The following is a 16,593-nucleotide window of genomic DNA, read 5'->3' on the forward strand; positions in this document are numbered from 1 at the left end:
TATGATAGTGCACACGCCATGGTCAGTGCTGGGAAAGTCACCCCAATTGTCACTACTTTGTCCTAAGCTGCTTCAGAGGGGAAAAGTCAGGGAGAACTAACGTTCTGCGGGAAAATACTCATTTTGTTTCTTTTGCCTCACAGTGACAGATATGTAAGGAGGTTAGATTTGTGTGTGTGTGTGTGTGTGTATCCAGTGCTTTAAAAATGTTTAGAATTTATTTTTCCAGAAGTGTTTCCTAATAGAAAGAGAATGAGTAGAGATAACTCTTTCTTTTAATTCAGGTAATACATGGAAGCAAAATATTTAGAGAAGAAGGGAGAATATATAAAGACTATTCTAGCCAGAAAGGTTAAGAGTGGAGAAATAGCATTATCTGCATGAACAAAAAGTAGTGAAACCTTTTGGGAAGTTGTAAATACCCAAGATGGATTATCAGGTAGCCTTCTACATCACTCACAAATCCAAGTATTAAGTTCCATATAAAAAGGAAAGAACTTTCTAAAAAAGAGGTCCTAATGGAATAAGGTGGTTTGTTGGGGAATATCTGATAAGCACATAGAAATACAGATACTCTGGGAAACAAAGAAGAACCAAGGCAGAATGGACACTGGTGTCTCATTTAGAGATAAGTAAGAGTGGTAGACAATAAATGTGGTAGACATTTAAAGTGGCAATGAAATTAGAAAGGATGCAGGAACCAGTTTCTTAACAAATAGGCGAAATCAAAGGGGAAGAACAATAAAGGAAGGTGTTATTGCAAGTAAAGGATAAAGAGTGAGATAACATAATATGGTGAAAAATGGTTAAGTCTTTAGATCCTGAGGTCGAATGGATCAAGCCTCATGTCCTACACATTCCATTTGCTCTAAACTACTTGAAGAGAGCTAGCAGCAGTGACTGTTTAAGCAAGTCTTTGGGTTGATTTTCTGTTTTGTTACACAATCTGGATGGGAGTCTTAAAGCTAAACCCAAGCTAAGAAACTAACACACCAGTTCCTTTACTGCAGTGGTTCTCAAAAGTATGGTCCCTGGAGCAGCAGCATGAGCTGCTGGTGTTCTACCAGACCTTCCAAGGGAACAAGCCTGGCAAGGGATTCTGTTGCAAGCTAAAGTTTGAGAACCACTGCTTTAACATATTTAATAGTCTTAAAGCACATTTCTGCTCCTGTTGGTGGCCTAACCCTTGACTATGTAAATTCTCAAGGTTCTACCAAAACCTGTGGGTCCAAAATCAATCTCATGGAAGGCTCCATGAGAAAGATAGGTGACTGCAGAATACTCTATGCAATCTTATGCAGATGTTAGTGTGGGTGGGCTTCTCCCTGAAAATTCATAGCAGCATCAACAGTCTCTTAGTTCTGGAATCTTCACAGAACTACTGAGTGCCATCGTCCTCAACTGATGGAGATTCCTTCCAAACAGTTAGGTATTTAAGAACAGTAAGTAATTCCCCAGGTGTCTCTGGGTATCTATTGAGCATCAGTTGCTGAAAGGTAAGGAAAAAAAACAGGAACCCAGCCTTGAATAGAGATAGCTAATTTTCTACATGGACTTGCTTTCTTTAGGTTTCTGTTTGATAGCTGCCCCCCAAAATTTGTATTTGCTTGGATCATTATCCTGAAGCCCATCACTTCAGCAAGCTGCTTTTTTAGGTCTTTTAATCAGTCACAAACACATTGCTAAAAATATATTTAGCAGATAATCCAGTTGGCCTTAAGGTTGAAAAATCAGAATTTGATAGTGAAAATGCTCAATAATGAAGCACAGGTTTTAAGGTTCAAAGTTCTTAGATAATAGTTCATATCATCTTTCAGTTTTATCATTTCTTATATACTGACAAATATTTGGGGCTCTTTTAACTCCTGCAATGTTTAATATATATACTCTCCATGATAGATCACAAGTAATTAAGTCAGGGTAATTGGCAATATGGAAGACAACACACAATAATTAATTTTTTTATATTTTGAAAAAAAATTTTAAGTATTTTATCTTAAGATGAATTCCAGGGAAACCATCCATTGTTTCAGCCTTATCAAGTGACTAAAACTACTGAACTCAGTAGTTAATTTTAGCCTTCATATATGACCAGGTAAATTTAATCCACAAGTGTGGGATTCATTTGCTTTAAATCTGAGAATGTCATTTCGGAAGAGTCGTTTGAAGTTGAGGCAATCTTATGAGACCTTTAATAAGCCTCTTAAATCTAGAAAGTTATATTTTGCCAGAAGGAAAAAGAACCTGTACCTTCAAATTTCCTGAGCTCTTAAGTGAGAGCTTTGGATTCTGAAAAGGTTGTAAATTTGGCCAAATAGAGCCAATCTTTCTTCTTACCGGCGCATTGTCTTTGAAATCAGAGCATCCAATTTGAAGCAAGCAATCTATATTCTGGGTAAGTTTTTTTTTATTGATTTGCCTAGAAACATAAAAAGCAAGGCATCAAGACATTTAAACAGTTCACATTTAGCTTGATGTAAATTACTCTCTCTGTTCAACAGAGACTGTAAGAAGAGGAAGAAAGTATCAATAATTCCTGTGCAATAGAGCCTTTCTTCCTGTTAGATGGAACAGGCTTTGGACAATAGGAATGTTTCTCCAGGTGCCTGTATCTCACCAGTGAAGGTTTCAGCTGTGCCTTAGGGACTGAAGCTGAGCACTGACTATTATTCTCTTTTTCATTCTAATCATTGGCTTTGTTTGCTCATCTCTCAAAAGGTTTTTAACACTGTATAAAACACTGAAAGGGGAGGGAAAAACTCTTTTTCTATGAAGATAACCAATTATGAAGTTAATCTATTAAAATTTCATCCAGTGGTTACACACTTTCTTGTTGACTTTTATCTTCCATTCCAGTGGTCCATTGAGGAAATCATTCACACAGCTTTAAATGATACTGTAACACATTTTTCTGGGGTGCTTCTCCCCATCTGGTTCCTATAATTTCCAACTTACTAAGCCATGTTCTTTGATTTTAGAGGAACATCATGATTATGTTAACCTCCTGAACAAAAGACTGATTTTAACCTGTTTATTTCCTGGTGACGCTTGTACAATTAGAATTTAATTATACCTTATAACTTGTTCAATTTTGTACGTGATGTTAGGATCTTATAAAATGAGCGCTGAATGAATTGATATTACATATAGCATAATATAGAAAGGCATATTTAAAATAACTCAAAAAGCCCTATTATTTCTCCACTAAAAATTTTAATGATAGTTAAGTTTTTTCAAAGTAATTACTTTGAAAGACTAACTCCATCAAAAGTGAAGAGTTAGCAAGGAACAAAGCGTACCTGCTGAGAGATTGAATAAAAGAGCAAAATAAATGACTGGAAGCAGTTGTAAGTGGCCTGAGGTAAGGGTAGATAGACATTATGAGTGGGCATATAGAGGTAATTGCATTAACTACTGTAAATGCATTGTGAGGGTTCAGTATTAAAAACATGGCATTTCACTTGAGAGTAGAAGAAAATTTGAAATGAAAATGTTACTTGTGCCCGTTCTTGGCTTTGGCCAAACAAATTAAAATGAGGACGTTGAGCTGTAAGAACTCAGAAGAACTGCTCCACCCTGGCAATGAAGCAAAATGAATGAAATGGAGAATAAAAGCAAGGGAGAAATGCTGTGAAGGAAAGAGGGCAAGATTCTCTGACAGTTGAATGCTAGTGGGAGGAGGGGGCAGGCAGAAGAGAAGAGTCATTGAAAATTAACTCTGCATCTGTCAGGTAGACGTCAAGGACAGAGGTACCAGCAGTGGCAAAAAGGTGAGAATGGGGACAGCGAGAAAGACAAGGAGATTCAGCCTCTGCCCCGACTGATTTTCTCAATTTTTATTTTATATTGGAGTATAGTTAATTGACAATATTGTGTTCATTTCAGGTATACAGTAAAGTGATTCAATTATATATATACCTGTATCTATTCTTTTTCATATTCTTTTTCCAGGAAAGCTATTACAGAGTACTGAGCAGTTCCCTGGTCCTTACTGATGGTCTCTTGTATATGTAGTTCTGTGTGTGCATTAATCCCAACCTCCTTATTTATCCTTCCCCACCCCACCTTTCCCCTTTGTAACCCAAGGTTTGTTTTCTAAGTCTGTGAGTCTTTTCCTGTTTTGTCAATAAGCTCGTTTGTATCCTTTTATAGATAGTAATATTTAATTTGTGACATGTCCCAGGACAAGACCCATCACAGCATCAGAAATTAGAAGCTAGAACTGAAGGCAGAAAGCTGAAATGAAAAGGTTGGTCTGAAGGCAGATCAACAAAGAAACAGATCTTTCAACTTCAGAAGAAAAACGAGCAGCTATTAATTGTGCTTAATACCGGGTGATCCTCCCCATGTATGTTTTCGCTGCTCCTCAGCTTCAGTTAATGATGCCACGCGATTCCATGGCGCTTGTCTGTTTGTTGTTCTTAATAGAATCCCCCTCAAGATTCCAAAGCCACAAAGCAACGTTAATGTTCGGTGACCTTCTGTACCGGCTGTCTTTGGGGCTTTGAAATTGATTTTCCTCATCCCAGTCTCTGATAGTCTCTCTTCAAGTGTGCATCCCGAGTTCATCGCCAGAGTGAAAACGGCGGCGCAAATAGCAGAGGAGCTGGAGGCAGGCACCACGCCGGGCATCATTAGAAACATCAGAAGAAAACCAGCCGGCTTACAGAGAGGCTGCCGCTGCAGCTTCTGCTTTATTGCCGAATACAATGGGGAACATTCTCCCCGGATCCGCTGGTTTCATTCCCAAATATGGTCTGAGAAGGAAACCGCATCTCTCCCTTTATTCTCCAAATCCCGTATGGATGCCGGGTCAGAAGCATATGCTTTTGAGAGTAATTTTTGCAGAATTTTTGATATATGAGAAGCATATTCCCAAGGCCGTATGACCTGGCAGAGTGTCACAGGGTGGGAAAGACTAAAAGAATGTTCTGGAAACTCCTTGTGTGCTTTTCATGTAGCTGCATTCCAGTTTCCCCTTTACCTGTTCATTTCTTAGGTATTTGTAGAGCTCCAGACGTAAACTAAGCATTGTGTTCGACCTTGAAACAGTTTTTTTAAAAGTCCTGGGCTTAAAGTCACAAAATCCGCTTGCCAGTGTTCTGTGTTTTCTGTATTGCAGTGGAAAGGACACTGCTGACTTTGGAAAGACGGCATCCTGTCTGAACCTAAAAATGGACAGATTCCTACCAAATCTGAAACCAAATGTTCTCTATAGAAAGTATGTTGACACAGAACTTTTCTACTAGTCTAGTTAATGTCTAAGAGATTTTTGCATGTGTGTTTTAACCTGTTTTGAAGCCATAAAGATTCCTAAAGGAATCATTCTCGCATGAACAATACCATTTGTAAATGCTTTCAAAATGCATCAATTTAAGCAGTCTTTACAAATTCTTTCTGTACTTACATACTAAGAAGCCATCTAAAACTATTGAAGACCCGTAATTCTAGAATCAAATTCATGGGCGATTTTATTTCTCTTTCAATGTTTTTATAATGTTTCTTTATTTACTATGCAAATCTCCAAGGTACTAATTGGAGGATCCCCTGACATAGAAAGTCATTTACACAGAGGAACAGGAAATGTACTTCTGAGGTTTAAAGACAGTGTCAATAAATACATAAAAATTCTATTTTCTCTTGCAGAAACAAAAGTCACCTTATGTATTAAATAACTTAGAAACTCCTTGAAAGTTAAGAGTCTTCAGTTCCACTCACATTGATAAGCAATGTATTTTTGAGTAATATATCTTTGTTTTCAACAATGTCTCAAAGTTACATTTTACTCTAAGAAAAATAATAATTTTCATAGTGGCTCAAGCCTAGTTCTTGAAAGAATTCTTTTCCAGGATCAGCAGAGCAGGTGGATATCAGGTACTGATACCACAAATTTTAGAAACTGAAGCAAAGGTGTCTAATTTGAGGTCAACATGCGTCTAACACCTTGTCTTGATCCATGTTTTCTGTGTTAAAGGCTCAGAGTCAAATCCCATTTCCTATTCAGAAATGACCCAACCACTTGAAATAAACCTTTAACACGTTTTCCAGGTTGAGGTTTGCGATAATTTCCAACTTTTATTTATTTTTTTTTTATCATTTGTTTATTAGCTGTGAGTCTTTGTCCCAGGTACTTTTTTCTGAGACTCACTTTCCACATTGGCACAGTAGTCACCATTTTCTTTATCTCACAATATCTGTGGAGCAACAAGTCTGTGCCAAGAACTTTGCAAGTCCTGAAAAGACAGGGGCGAATGGGACTTTGTGGAGTTTACGTTCTAACCAGAGAAGACAGACTGCCGACTTATGCCATGGATATACCATTTGTATCCATCCACATTCGTATGCCAGATAAATGATCTTTTTTTAAAATATTTCTGTCTGTATTTTACTTGAAATTCTCAACCCTTGGAACTTCACTCGGGTAATTTGGGTCTTTCCCCCGTGACCGACCCCGACTTGATGCTGTGAGCCCAGCGAGCTGCCCCTCAGGCTTTGAGTCTTCACCCAGATGCCGGTCTTCTGTCTGTCCCCTCAGCATCAGTCACCATGTGACTGCTGTGACGGCCTGCATCCCTGTCTGCACGGCCTCTTTGCAGTGACAGCAGCACCCTCTCTCTTTTTTCTGCTGCTCTGGAAGCCACAGATGTCATTCTGCTTCCCACAAATTGCGCTGAGCTGCAGGAATCTCAGGAGGTTCTCTTGAGTGTATGTTGAACACTTAACCTGGTGCTGGATGTAAACATGTCATGTACGTTACTCATTTAATCCTCATAAGATGCCTTCATAATAGGTAATGTTTTATTGCCGTTTTATAGGTGATAAAACCAACACAGAGAGAATTTTGAGCAATTTAGAAACATTATCCAGCTAATTATAGGTGAAGTCTGGATTTGAACCCAGGCATGGGCTTCCCTTGTGAAGACAGTAAAGAATCTGCCTACCATGCAGGAGACCTGGGTTCAATCCCTGGGTCAGGAAGATCCCCTGGAGAAGGGAATGGCAACCCAGTCCAGTATTCTTGCCTAGGAAATCTCATGGACAGAGGAGCCTGGTGGGCTACAGTCCATGGGGTCTCAGAGAGTCGGCCACGACTGAGATACTAACACGTTCACCTTCAGTCTGGCTCCAAAGCCCACGTTCTTAATGATTAGGCTGAATATCAATATGGTAGCAGGTGCCAAAACACTGCTTCCAACATACCGTTTAATTCAGGTTGTAAACTTCAAAGTTTGCTTTATAAAGTAGTTCTCTGGGGGGAAATGGACCTCATAATATGGTCATTAGTATAATTTATAGAAGTAGTTACTTGTCATCTGCATGTGTTCTAATTTTGTGGTTGACAAAGCCTTTTTAGACGCATTAACTTCTTTACAGCTTTGTAAGGTAAGTAAATCATTAGCTTCATTTTACACATGAAAACAGGATCCTAAATTTAGGAAATGTTAGATCAGGAATTTAAACCTAGTTCTTCTGATTTCTAATCTAGAATTCTTTCCACTATACCTGTGAGGCAAACTCTCATGACTTTTACCGTATCTGTACATCAGCTACACAGTTAATTCACTTAATAATTTTTCTGGAAATGGGTTCTTTGTAACATAAATCCCTGGTCAACCTTGCCTAAGCAATAATATGTTGTTAAATCATAAGCTTGTTTCTTCTTTCATTTCTCAACACTTACATTGTGCTGGTGGTTGTTGCTGTTTCGTCACTAAGCCCTGCCCCATTCTTTTGCACCCCCATGGGTTATTGCCCACCACGCTCCTCTGTCCAAAGGATTTCCCAGGCAAGAATACTGGAGTGGGTCGTCATTTCCTTCTCCAGGGCTCTTCCTGACCCAGGGATCCAACCCATGTCTCCTGCGTTGGCAGGTGGATTCTTTACCACCGGGCACCTGGGAAGCCCTATTTTGTGCTCACTGTATTCCAGGTACTTTACTGTAAGAACATTAACTCATTTAAGCCTAATAACAACTCTGACGGATAGATACTATTCTTGTTTTCCATACTGAGAAACCAAAACACAGAGAGAGGTTAAATACCTTCCCCGAGGACACAAACCTAGTGTAGTAAACCAGAATTTGAACCTGAGCAATCTACCTTCTAGGTTCTGTTCTTTAACCCCTTGTTCGTGCTGAGTCGCTTCAGTCGTGTCCGACTCTGTATGCACCTGGCTCCTCTGTCCATGGGATTCTCCAGGCCAGAATACTGGAGTGGGTTGCCATGCTTCCTCCAGGGGAATCTTCCTGACCCAGGGATTGAACTCCTGTCTCTTTTGTCTCCAGCCTTGGCAGACAAGGTTCTTTACCACTTTAGTGCCGCCTGGGAAGCCCCTTTAGCCCCCTTAACTTGTTTGGTATATTCAGTCTATTTTCTAATAGCCATTAAAACAAATTTGTTTGTATTACAATTTAAAATATTCAACTGTATCCCATCTAAAATCACCCTTTGCATCCAGGCTGTTTTGTACCATGATGGAATACTCCAGATTATTTCCTATAGTCTCCTGCATATGAAAGAGAGCAGAGTCTGTTGACCTCACTGGACATGTTATTAGGGAAGATAATAGAAAAGGTTAGGACACAAAGTAAAAACACAGTAAGATACTCACATACTATGAAATTTCAAACATGATGCTTTTTTCTCAGTTTGAGGACATTTAATGTGGCTCAGAGGTTAAAGCCTCTGCCTGCAATGCGGGAGACCCAGGTTCGATCCCTGGGTTGGGAAGATCCCATGGTGAAGGAAATGGCAACCCACTCCAGTATTCTTGCCTGGAGAATCCCATGGACCGAGGAGCCTGGTGGGCTACAGTCCACGGGGTCGCAGAGTCAGACACAACTGAGCAACTTAACTAACTAACTAATATTCATAGGAATCTTAAAACTAGTCATCTTTTGTAAAGAATTCCCAGTCACTCCTTTCATGTGATCACTCAATTTCTGCTTAGACATTTTCAAAGTAAGAGAGCAGAGAACTTTCAGAGGCAATTTGCCCCACTGTCATTCAGCTCTAATCATTAGGGAATCTTTCTGTGTGTGTCTGTGTGTCCTCAGCCGCTCAGTTGTGTCCAACTCTGCGACCCTGAGGACTCTAGCCCTCCAGGCTCCTGTGTCCATGGGATTTTTCAGACAAAAATACTGGAGTGGGTTGCTGTTTCCTACTCCAGGGATCGAACCCGAATCTCTTGCATCTCCTGCATTGGCAGGCAGATTCTTTACCATTGCACCACCTGGGAAGTTGATCTAAAAATTTGCTTCACTAGCCTCTTCATTCATTGAGGCTGATTTTAGAAAGTGTTCTGTGTTTGCTTCCCTTTCTCCATCCCCCACCCCAGCAGACTTACTTTGCTAGTTATGTTTGACGTAAGCAAAAGATAAGATTGGTTTGCCTCCCTTGAAAACTGGCCAACCGCCTGTGGCCAAGCTTGGCAGTACTCGATGTGGGTGGTGGGAGGTAGGGGACAGGTGAGAATTTTCCAAGCACGCCCAAGAAAGAAAGCAGCATGTTCCACATGATCGTGCGTGCTTGTGTATGTAGGCGTACATATCCTCACATGGAGCACGGCCACATGCGGCTGCAAAGTCATCTCAGTGCTTTCCTTCAGCGACATGTGAGGTGTTCTGAAAGCAGTTCATAAAGGAAACTTCCAGAATGCTTTTGTGCAGGAAAATGGTGTGATTAGAACTCCTCTGCCGTCTCTCCAGACGCCTACTGGAAGAGACAGGCGTCATTTGTGTGTGTAACTCCGCCTCATCTATTCATGACAAATCAGTCTCTTCAAAGTCATGTTTCCGAGTTGGGTTTTTAGGGTGAAACATCTTCTTAATGTCTCATTTTTTTTTTTTTTCATTCTATGTAGTAAATGATTATAAACCCAGAGAGAGACAGGACGAGAGGTGAATCCATGCCTCGCTGTCTCTGTCTCTCTGACACAGTATATTTGTATCTTACAATGATTTTCTCCCGTCCTGCAGGCATTTCCTATTCAAAACGGGAACAGGGACCACGCCACTGTTCAGCACTGCCACCCCAGGATACACGATGGCCTCTGGCTCTGTTTACTCGCCACCTACTCGGCCACTACCTAGAAACACCCTATCAAGAAGTGCTTTTAAATTCAAGAAGTCTTCAAAGTACTGTAGCTGGAAATGTACCGCCCTGTGCGCTGTAGGAGTCTCAGTGCTCCTGGCAATACTGCTGTCGTATTTTATAGGTAAGAGCCCGTTTCTAGAACTCTTTTGTCTATACCTGGGGATGTTGCCTGATTGTTCAGTTGGTTTTATGTGTTTATTTGGACAGGACTTGTATTCAGAGGTTATGCGTCATGGGGGAGAAGTTGTATGTATGATAAATGGTCATTCTCATTATGTAGATAAATGGAGAAGCTGTGTCTGCGTGAAGTGCGAGGTCTGCCTTGGACACTCAGTGGAGCATCCATCTGTGTTGCATTTGTCTCTCGTGAGTGTGGACACTTCTGTGACATTTCATGTCCAGGAAATAGTTCATGCGCTTGCAGGAATGGGCTCTGTGTAGGAATCCCCTTCAGGGCGGCCTCAGTAGGGAGCTCTCTGCTCCTGCTCATGATGGTGCTTGTCTTTCAGCCAAGTTCGCGGTCTAAATGTAAAACCCATCACTCAGGGCCATCCTCGTGCACTCAGGAACTTCTCTCCAGAGAGCTGTGCATCCATAAACCAAGGGGCTGGATGATGTACACGTCCCTCTATGTAGGTTTTCCACCTTTTCGGATGGAGTATTGATTGTGGTTTTTTGTCACCTGATTGGAGCTGCTAAGAGAAGTTGCAAATGTGTCTTTTCTTTAACTATTTCAGAACATAGATGAGCGTTTAAGCTATTGGCAAATGGCTTATTCAAATGTCAGAAATGACCATATCCAATCTTGATCTAAGTGTGTAGAGAAAGGCATACGGCATCGAAAAGCAAATCATGTCCACTGAGATAAATCACAGGCTATGTGTTTCGCCAAGAACAGCCAGTGATGCTTCCTCAGGTTTGCAGAGCTATTTGTGATGCCCAGTGAAATCCCATAAATGAGTAAGTGTCACAGGGCTGTCTGTAGAATAGGAGGACCCATTTGTGGTGAACCGGTTTCTATCTTTAGCTATAATACTCCTTAACTATGAATTATGTCCTTTGGAAGTGAAGTGACCATCTTGAGTCTCGTCATTGAAGAGGAAAGTAGGATTTTAGAGCATGAAGGAACTTGAGAGATAGTTGAGTCGGGGGGAGCAGTGCGGCGGCATGTTACCCACTGTGACTTCCGATTCTGTGACGGTGGCTGACGTCACTCATGGACCTGGCACCCTTCCCACTCAACCTGCACACAGCCTGATCACCCTCATCACAGGGCTTGGTGCAGCCACTGTCCGTCAGAGGTGAGATCAAGACGAGGCCTTTCCGTCGTCTTTCAATCGTCCGAGTTAACTCCCTCCTTGTGAAGGTGGCCGAACCAGGTGCCGAAGGGTTGTCACTCGCTGAGATCACACACTGGTGATAGATTGCTGTGTTGTTTTGTAACACTCGTGGTACACAGGATTGTCACAATGACAACAGTCAGCCTTCACAAACAGATGGCTAGTATTTAGCTAGAAAATATCCACCCTTGAAGAGGGTCTCTTCTGGTTAACTATTTGTTCATTATTTGTTTCTCAAATGTAACAGTCATAAATGGGATGTAATAAATTAAGCATATTAGTAGGGGATTTTTTTTTTTACTGTAGTGCATGCTAAACCGATAAATAAGTACTACGCAGGGTTGGAATTCAGTGTCTGTGTTGTCAATGTGTTGTCAGACATCATTCCTGATCTTAAGTGCCTGTGTCCTATTAAATATTTATTTAATAGATTGTTAAATGTTTTGAATATCAGCTCTGCTACTATTTAGTTTTATTTACCCTGTGTGATTAGGAAGAAAAATAGCATTTTCATGTGAGATCAGATGACTATTATTTGTAAACCTTTCCTCCTTTCAAGGATCTGTCAAGAATATAATTGAATATCAGACTCCTAAATACAAACTCAAAGTGTTCCTTTTTTTCAAATGATCAGTTTTTACTCTTTCATGGTTAGCATCCTACTTTAAACATCTCCCTTTGATTTTATCTTTATCTGCATGGAAGTCATACAAATTATATTTTTAAAATACTCACGTACTCTTGTCAGTTCAACAGATATTTGTTGAACATTTGTTGTGATTTAGTTACTGTGCTAGAAATTAAGGTGATACAATCCAAGTGTTATCTGACACAATTACTTTTTTTTTCTTGGAGTAGAATTGCTTTACAGTGTTGTATTAATTTTTGCTATACAAGGAAGGCAACCAGCTGTATATATACACATATGTATGTGTATGTATACATATGTATGTTTATATATACATGTATTCCCTCCCTCCCTCCCCACCCCCATCCCACCCATCTAGACCGAGCACCAGTCTGAGCTCCCCGTGCTGTCCATCAGGTTCCCACTAGCTCTCTGTTTTATACATAATACTGTATGTTTATCAGCGCTCCTCCCCCAAGTCGTCCCACCCTCTCCGTTCAACCTCCGGGTCCACAAGTCCATTCTCTATGTCTGTGTCTCTACTCCTGCCCTGCAGAAGGATCATCAGTACCACATATATGGAATCAAGAAAAATTACTTTTATCATCAAAGAATGAAGCCATCCTCTTATTGCTTTACGTAAGCACACAAGTATACTTGGAATTTTCACTGGTCTTTCTGTGCTTAAATAACTCGCATTCTTAACGCAGGGCTTTCTTTGCTGTTGTTTAGGTCAGGTAAAGAATTTCACTTCTTCATCAGTTAGCATGATAAATCTTCTTGAGAGTGAAGATACTGCCTTTACCCTTGAAAAACAGAGGAGGACACTTTTCTCTCCGGGAGGGCTGTCCTTTTCTATTGAGTGGTGGAGAGCCGGGAGGGAGATTTGTCCAGGCAGATCAGCCTGATAAACCCTAGAATCAATGGGGAGACCAATGTCATCATCAGATTGACCTTACCACCTTTCACAAAAGCGCAGCCATCCTTAAATTGTTTCCATTCCCTTAGAGGTCCCCTTCCCTCGTATTGACTGTCAATATAAAGTCAAAGCCTTAAAGAAATAAAGGGCCTGAGGGATTATTTGTCTCCTAGAATTTTCTTTCTCACCTTCCAGTAAGGTCAAGAGAAGTTATGAGAATGTAGCATTTACCAGTCTCTTCTCTAAGGTAGAATTATCTCAGAACAGTCAGAAAGGAAGGGAGAGAGGAGACCGGCTTTGTGTTTGGTGGTTTTTCCTATCTCAGGGACAAAGTGAAAGTCGATCAGTCATGGCCAACTCATTACAACCCTATGGACTGTAGCCTGCCAGGCTCCTCTGTCCATGGGATTTCCCAGGCAAGAATATTGGAGTGGATTCCTATTTCCTTCTCCAGGGGATCTTCCTAACCCAGGGATTAGATCCAGGTTTCCTACGTTACATTCAGATTCCTATTCCTATCCAAAATGTCAGAGACAGAAGCCAAAAAGAAAGTGAAAATTAATTCCCATAGGTCAGTGTTATATCTTGGCATAGGTAACTGCTGTTAACTTTCTGGTGTTCACCCTTTCAGATATTTGTCCATGCACATATACACCTAGGCTTCCCTGCTAGTTCAGATGGTAAAGAATCTGCCTGCAATGCAGGAGACCTGGGTTCAATCTCTGGGTCAGGAAGATCCCCTGGAGAAGTAAATGGCAACCTACTCCAGTATTCTTGCCTGGAAAATCCCATAGACAGAGGAGCCAGGCGGGCCACAGTCCATGGGGTCGCAATGAGTCAGACACAACTGAGCTAGTAACACACACACACATACACACACATATACAGCTAGAAGTCCATATTTTTAATGCATTTTGTACCAGATTTTTCTCACTCACTAACCTATCATTTTGGAGAAGGGAATGGCAACCCACTCCCATATTCTTGCCTGGAAAATTCCATGGACAGAGGAGCCTGGTGGATTACAATCCATAAGGTTGCAAAGAGTCAGACACGACTGAGTGACTAACAGACACACACAAACTATCATTTAGCACCTATTTTTAATTAACCAATTTCCAGAAATGCATGACCATTTTCTTATGCATTTGTGTGTGTGTTTGTGTGTGCAGGGTGTCTTCCATCGATGAAATTTTTGATCAGAATAAATTCTTTGAAAGAAATTTTCTGTGCCAAAGTGTAGGCATGTCTTAAATTTAGCAAACCAGGTTCAAATTACCCTCAGTTTATACAACTATCAGTGCTGCGTATAATCAATATTTTTAACTCTTAGCAATCTCTTAGGTTAAAATATTTTATTGTCATTTTCATATTTTACTAGTAGGGCTGAATATCTTTTCAAATGCTTATTGACCATTTGTAATTTTTCTGTATGTGTTTGAATAGCCTAGTTTCCTCTATTTTTCTTTTGGGTTTTTATTTTTTGGGGGGTAATTATACATGTTGATTAAGAATATGCATCATTTGTCATATGTTATATATTCTTCCAATTTATTCTGAACTTTGTTTTTGGTTGCCTTGCCATATACTATATGGAATTTTTTAAGTAATCAAAGTTACCAATTTTTTCTTGTCATTTCTAGTGTTCATGTTATACCTATAAAATTCTTATTTATTCCAAGTATTGTTTTTTAAAGGTCACTTAAAAATTTTCTTCTGGTACTTCTATGGCTTTTTAGTAACCATTCTTAGGTCAGCATTTTTCTTGTCACTCCACTGCATTAGAGGTTCAAATTAGCCGTTTCTTCTAGAAGCTGCCAGTCAAGTGATAAAGATGTGTGCAAATGTCTGTATACTGTACACTTTTAACAGAACATGCTTTCATAACAACTTTTTCCAAATGAGAAAAAAGAGAGAGAGAGAAAGAAAAGGAAAGACACAAACACCTGCCCCTGGCTGAAGATGTTGGGAAAAAACTTGATATAGGAATAGCAGATGATGCTTGAGAGATGCAGAGGAGTTCAGTTCATTGGGCTTGACATCACTATGGTTGGTGGGAGATCACCGTGGGACAAGGTCATCCAAGGCAGGGAAGGAAAAAGCATGAACAGTCCAGAACAGTGCCTATGGAGGCTCACGATATGCCACCACTGTGTTCACAGCTGCGTATGAATTTCCTCCTTTCATTTTCCCAGCAGCCCTGTGAGTTACCATCTCTGTTTAACAAATAGGATAGTCTCAGAAAGGCACTTCACCTAAGCCAGAAAGATAAAGACCAATACAGTATACTAATGCATATATATGGAAGTTAAAAAGATGGTAACGATAACCCTATATGCAAAACAGAAAAAGAGACACAGATGTACAGAACAGACTTTTGGACTCTGTGGGAGAAGGCGAGGGTGGGATGTTTAGAGAGAACAGCATCAAAACATGTATATTATCAAGGGTGAAACAGATCACCAGCCCAGGTTGGATGCATGAGACAAGTGCTTGGGGCTGGTGCACTGGGAAGACCCAGAGGGATTGGATGGGGAGGGAGGTGGGAAGGGGGATCGGGATGGGGAACACATGTAACTCCATGGCTGATTCATGTCAATGTATGACAAAAACCACTACAATATTGTAAAGTAATTAGCCTCCAACTAATAAAAATAAATGGAAAAAAAAAAACTAAAAAAAGAAAGGCACTTCACCTTAAAGTCACACAGGCCAGTAAATGATGGAAGCTGGGCTGGAAACGACCAAGGATCCCAGGACATTGTCTATGGGGCCTCCCATGAGATTTTTGAAGAACTGAAAAGAGGGAAGAAACTGAAGAAATGGAAGCATTGTAGTGAAAAAGCATCACATTTATGTTTTGAAAAATTGCTCTAGTGGCATTCCAAAATATGTAATTCTAAGACAGAAAGTCGAAACTTGGGCTTTTCAGACTTAACGGCTTCTAGGAATCACCTGGGATCTTGTTAACATGCACATTCTGATTGAGCAGGTCCAGTGTGAGAACAGTCTGTGTTTCAAACAGGCTCCCTGGTGATGGTGATGTGATCCACTGCAGCACGGTCAATGTGGTACTTGATGAAGGAAACATTTCTACAGTGTCCTGTTCATAGCCACTAGACACACGTGACTAGAGAGCCCTTGAAAAGCGGCTGGTGTAACTAAGAGCCTGGAGTTTAGATTCTTTTATTGTTAATTAATTTGAGGGGCCTCCCAGATGGCACAGTGGTAAAGAATCTGCCTGCCAGTGCAAGAGACACAAGAGACGCAGGTTCGATCCCTGGGTGCGGAAGATCCCCTGGAGTAGGAAATGGCTTAATCCAGTCTGCTAGCCTAGAAAATCCCATGAACAGAAGAGCCTGGCAAGGAGGTCGCAAAGAGTCAGACGCAGCTAAGTGACTGAGCACACACACATGCACAGAAATAATCTGAACTCAGACAGATACATATTTGACTGGTGGCTACCGTCTGGACAGTACAAAGGTAGACAGCACTGTTAGAAAACTAGTCTAAGTGGGAGATCATGAAGCCATGTTGTGACAGAGGAGTGAGCAGAATTGAGAAACCATGCAGAACTGAGAAACTATGATGAAGCTGATTCATCATAGAATA

At 40.6% G+C, this 16,593-nt stretch overlaps 1 protein-coding gene across 3 annotated transcripts in view; it reads left to right on the forward strand.

The window, feature by feature from the left end:
* TENM3 (teneurin transmembrane protein 3) overlaps nt 1–16,593 on the forward strand; it is a 442,567-nt gene that overhangs the window by 268,811 nt on the left and 157,163 nt on the right. For all 3 annotated transcript variants that reach the window (XM_065946684.1, XM_065946685.1, XM_065946686.1), the window contains exon 4: nt 9,977–10,215. In XM_065946684.1, the coding sequence (XP_065802756.1) occupies nt 9,977–10,215 (239 nt within the window). The remainder of the gene's footprint in view (nt 1–9,976; nt 10,216–16,593) is intronic.

The sequence above is a fragment of the Muntiacus reevesi genome, chromosome 10, assembly GCF_963930625.1.
Source record: "Muntiacus reevesi chromosome 10, mMunRee1.1, whole genome shotgun sequence".
In the NCBI taxonomy this organism is placed as follows: Eukaryota; Metazoa; Chordata; class Mammalia; order Artiodactyla; family Cervidae; genus Muntiacus; species Muntiacus reevesi.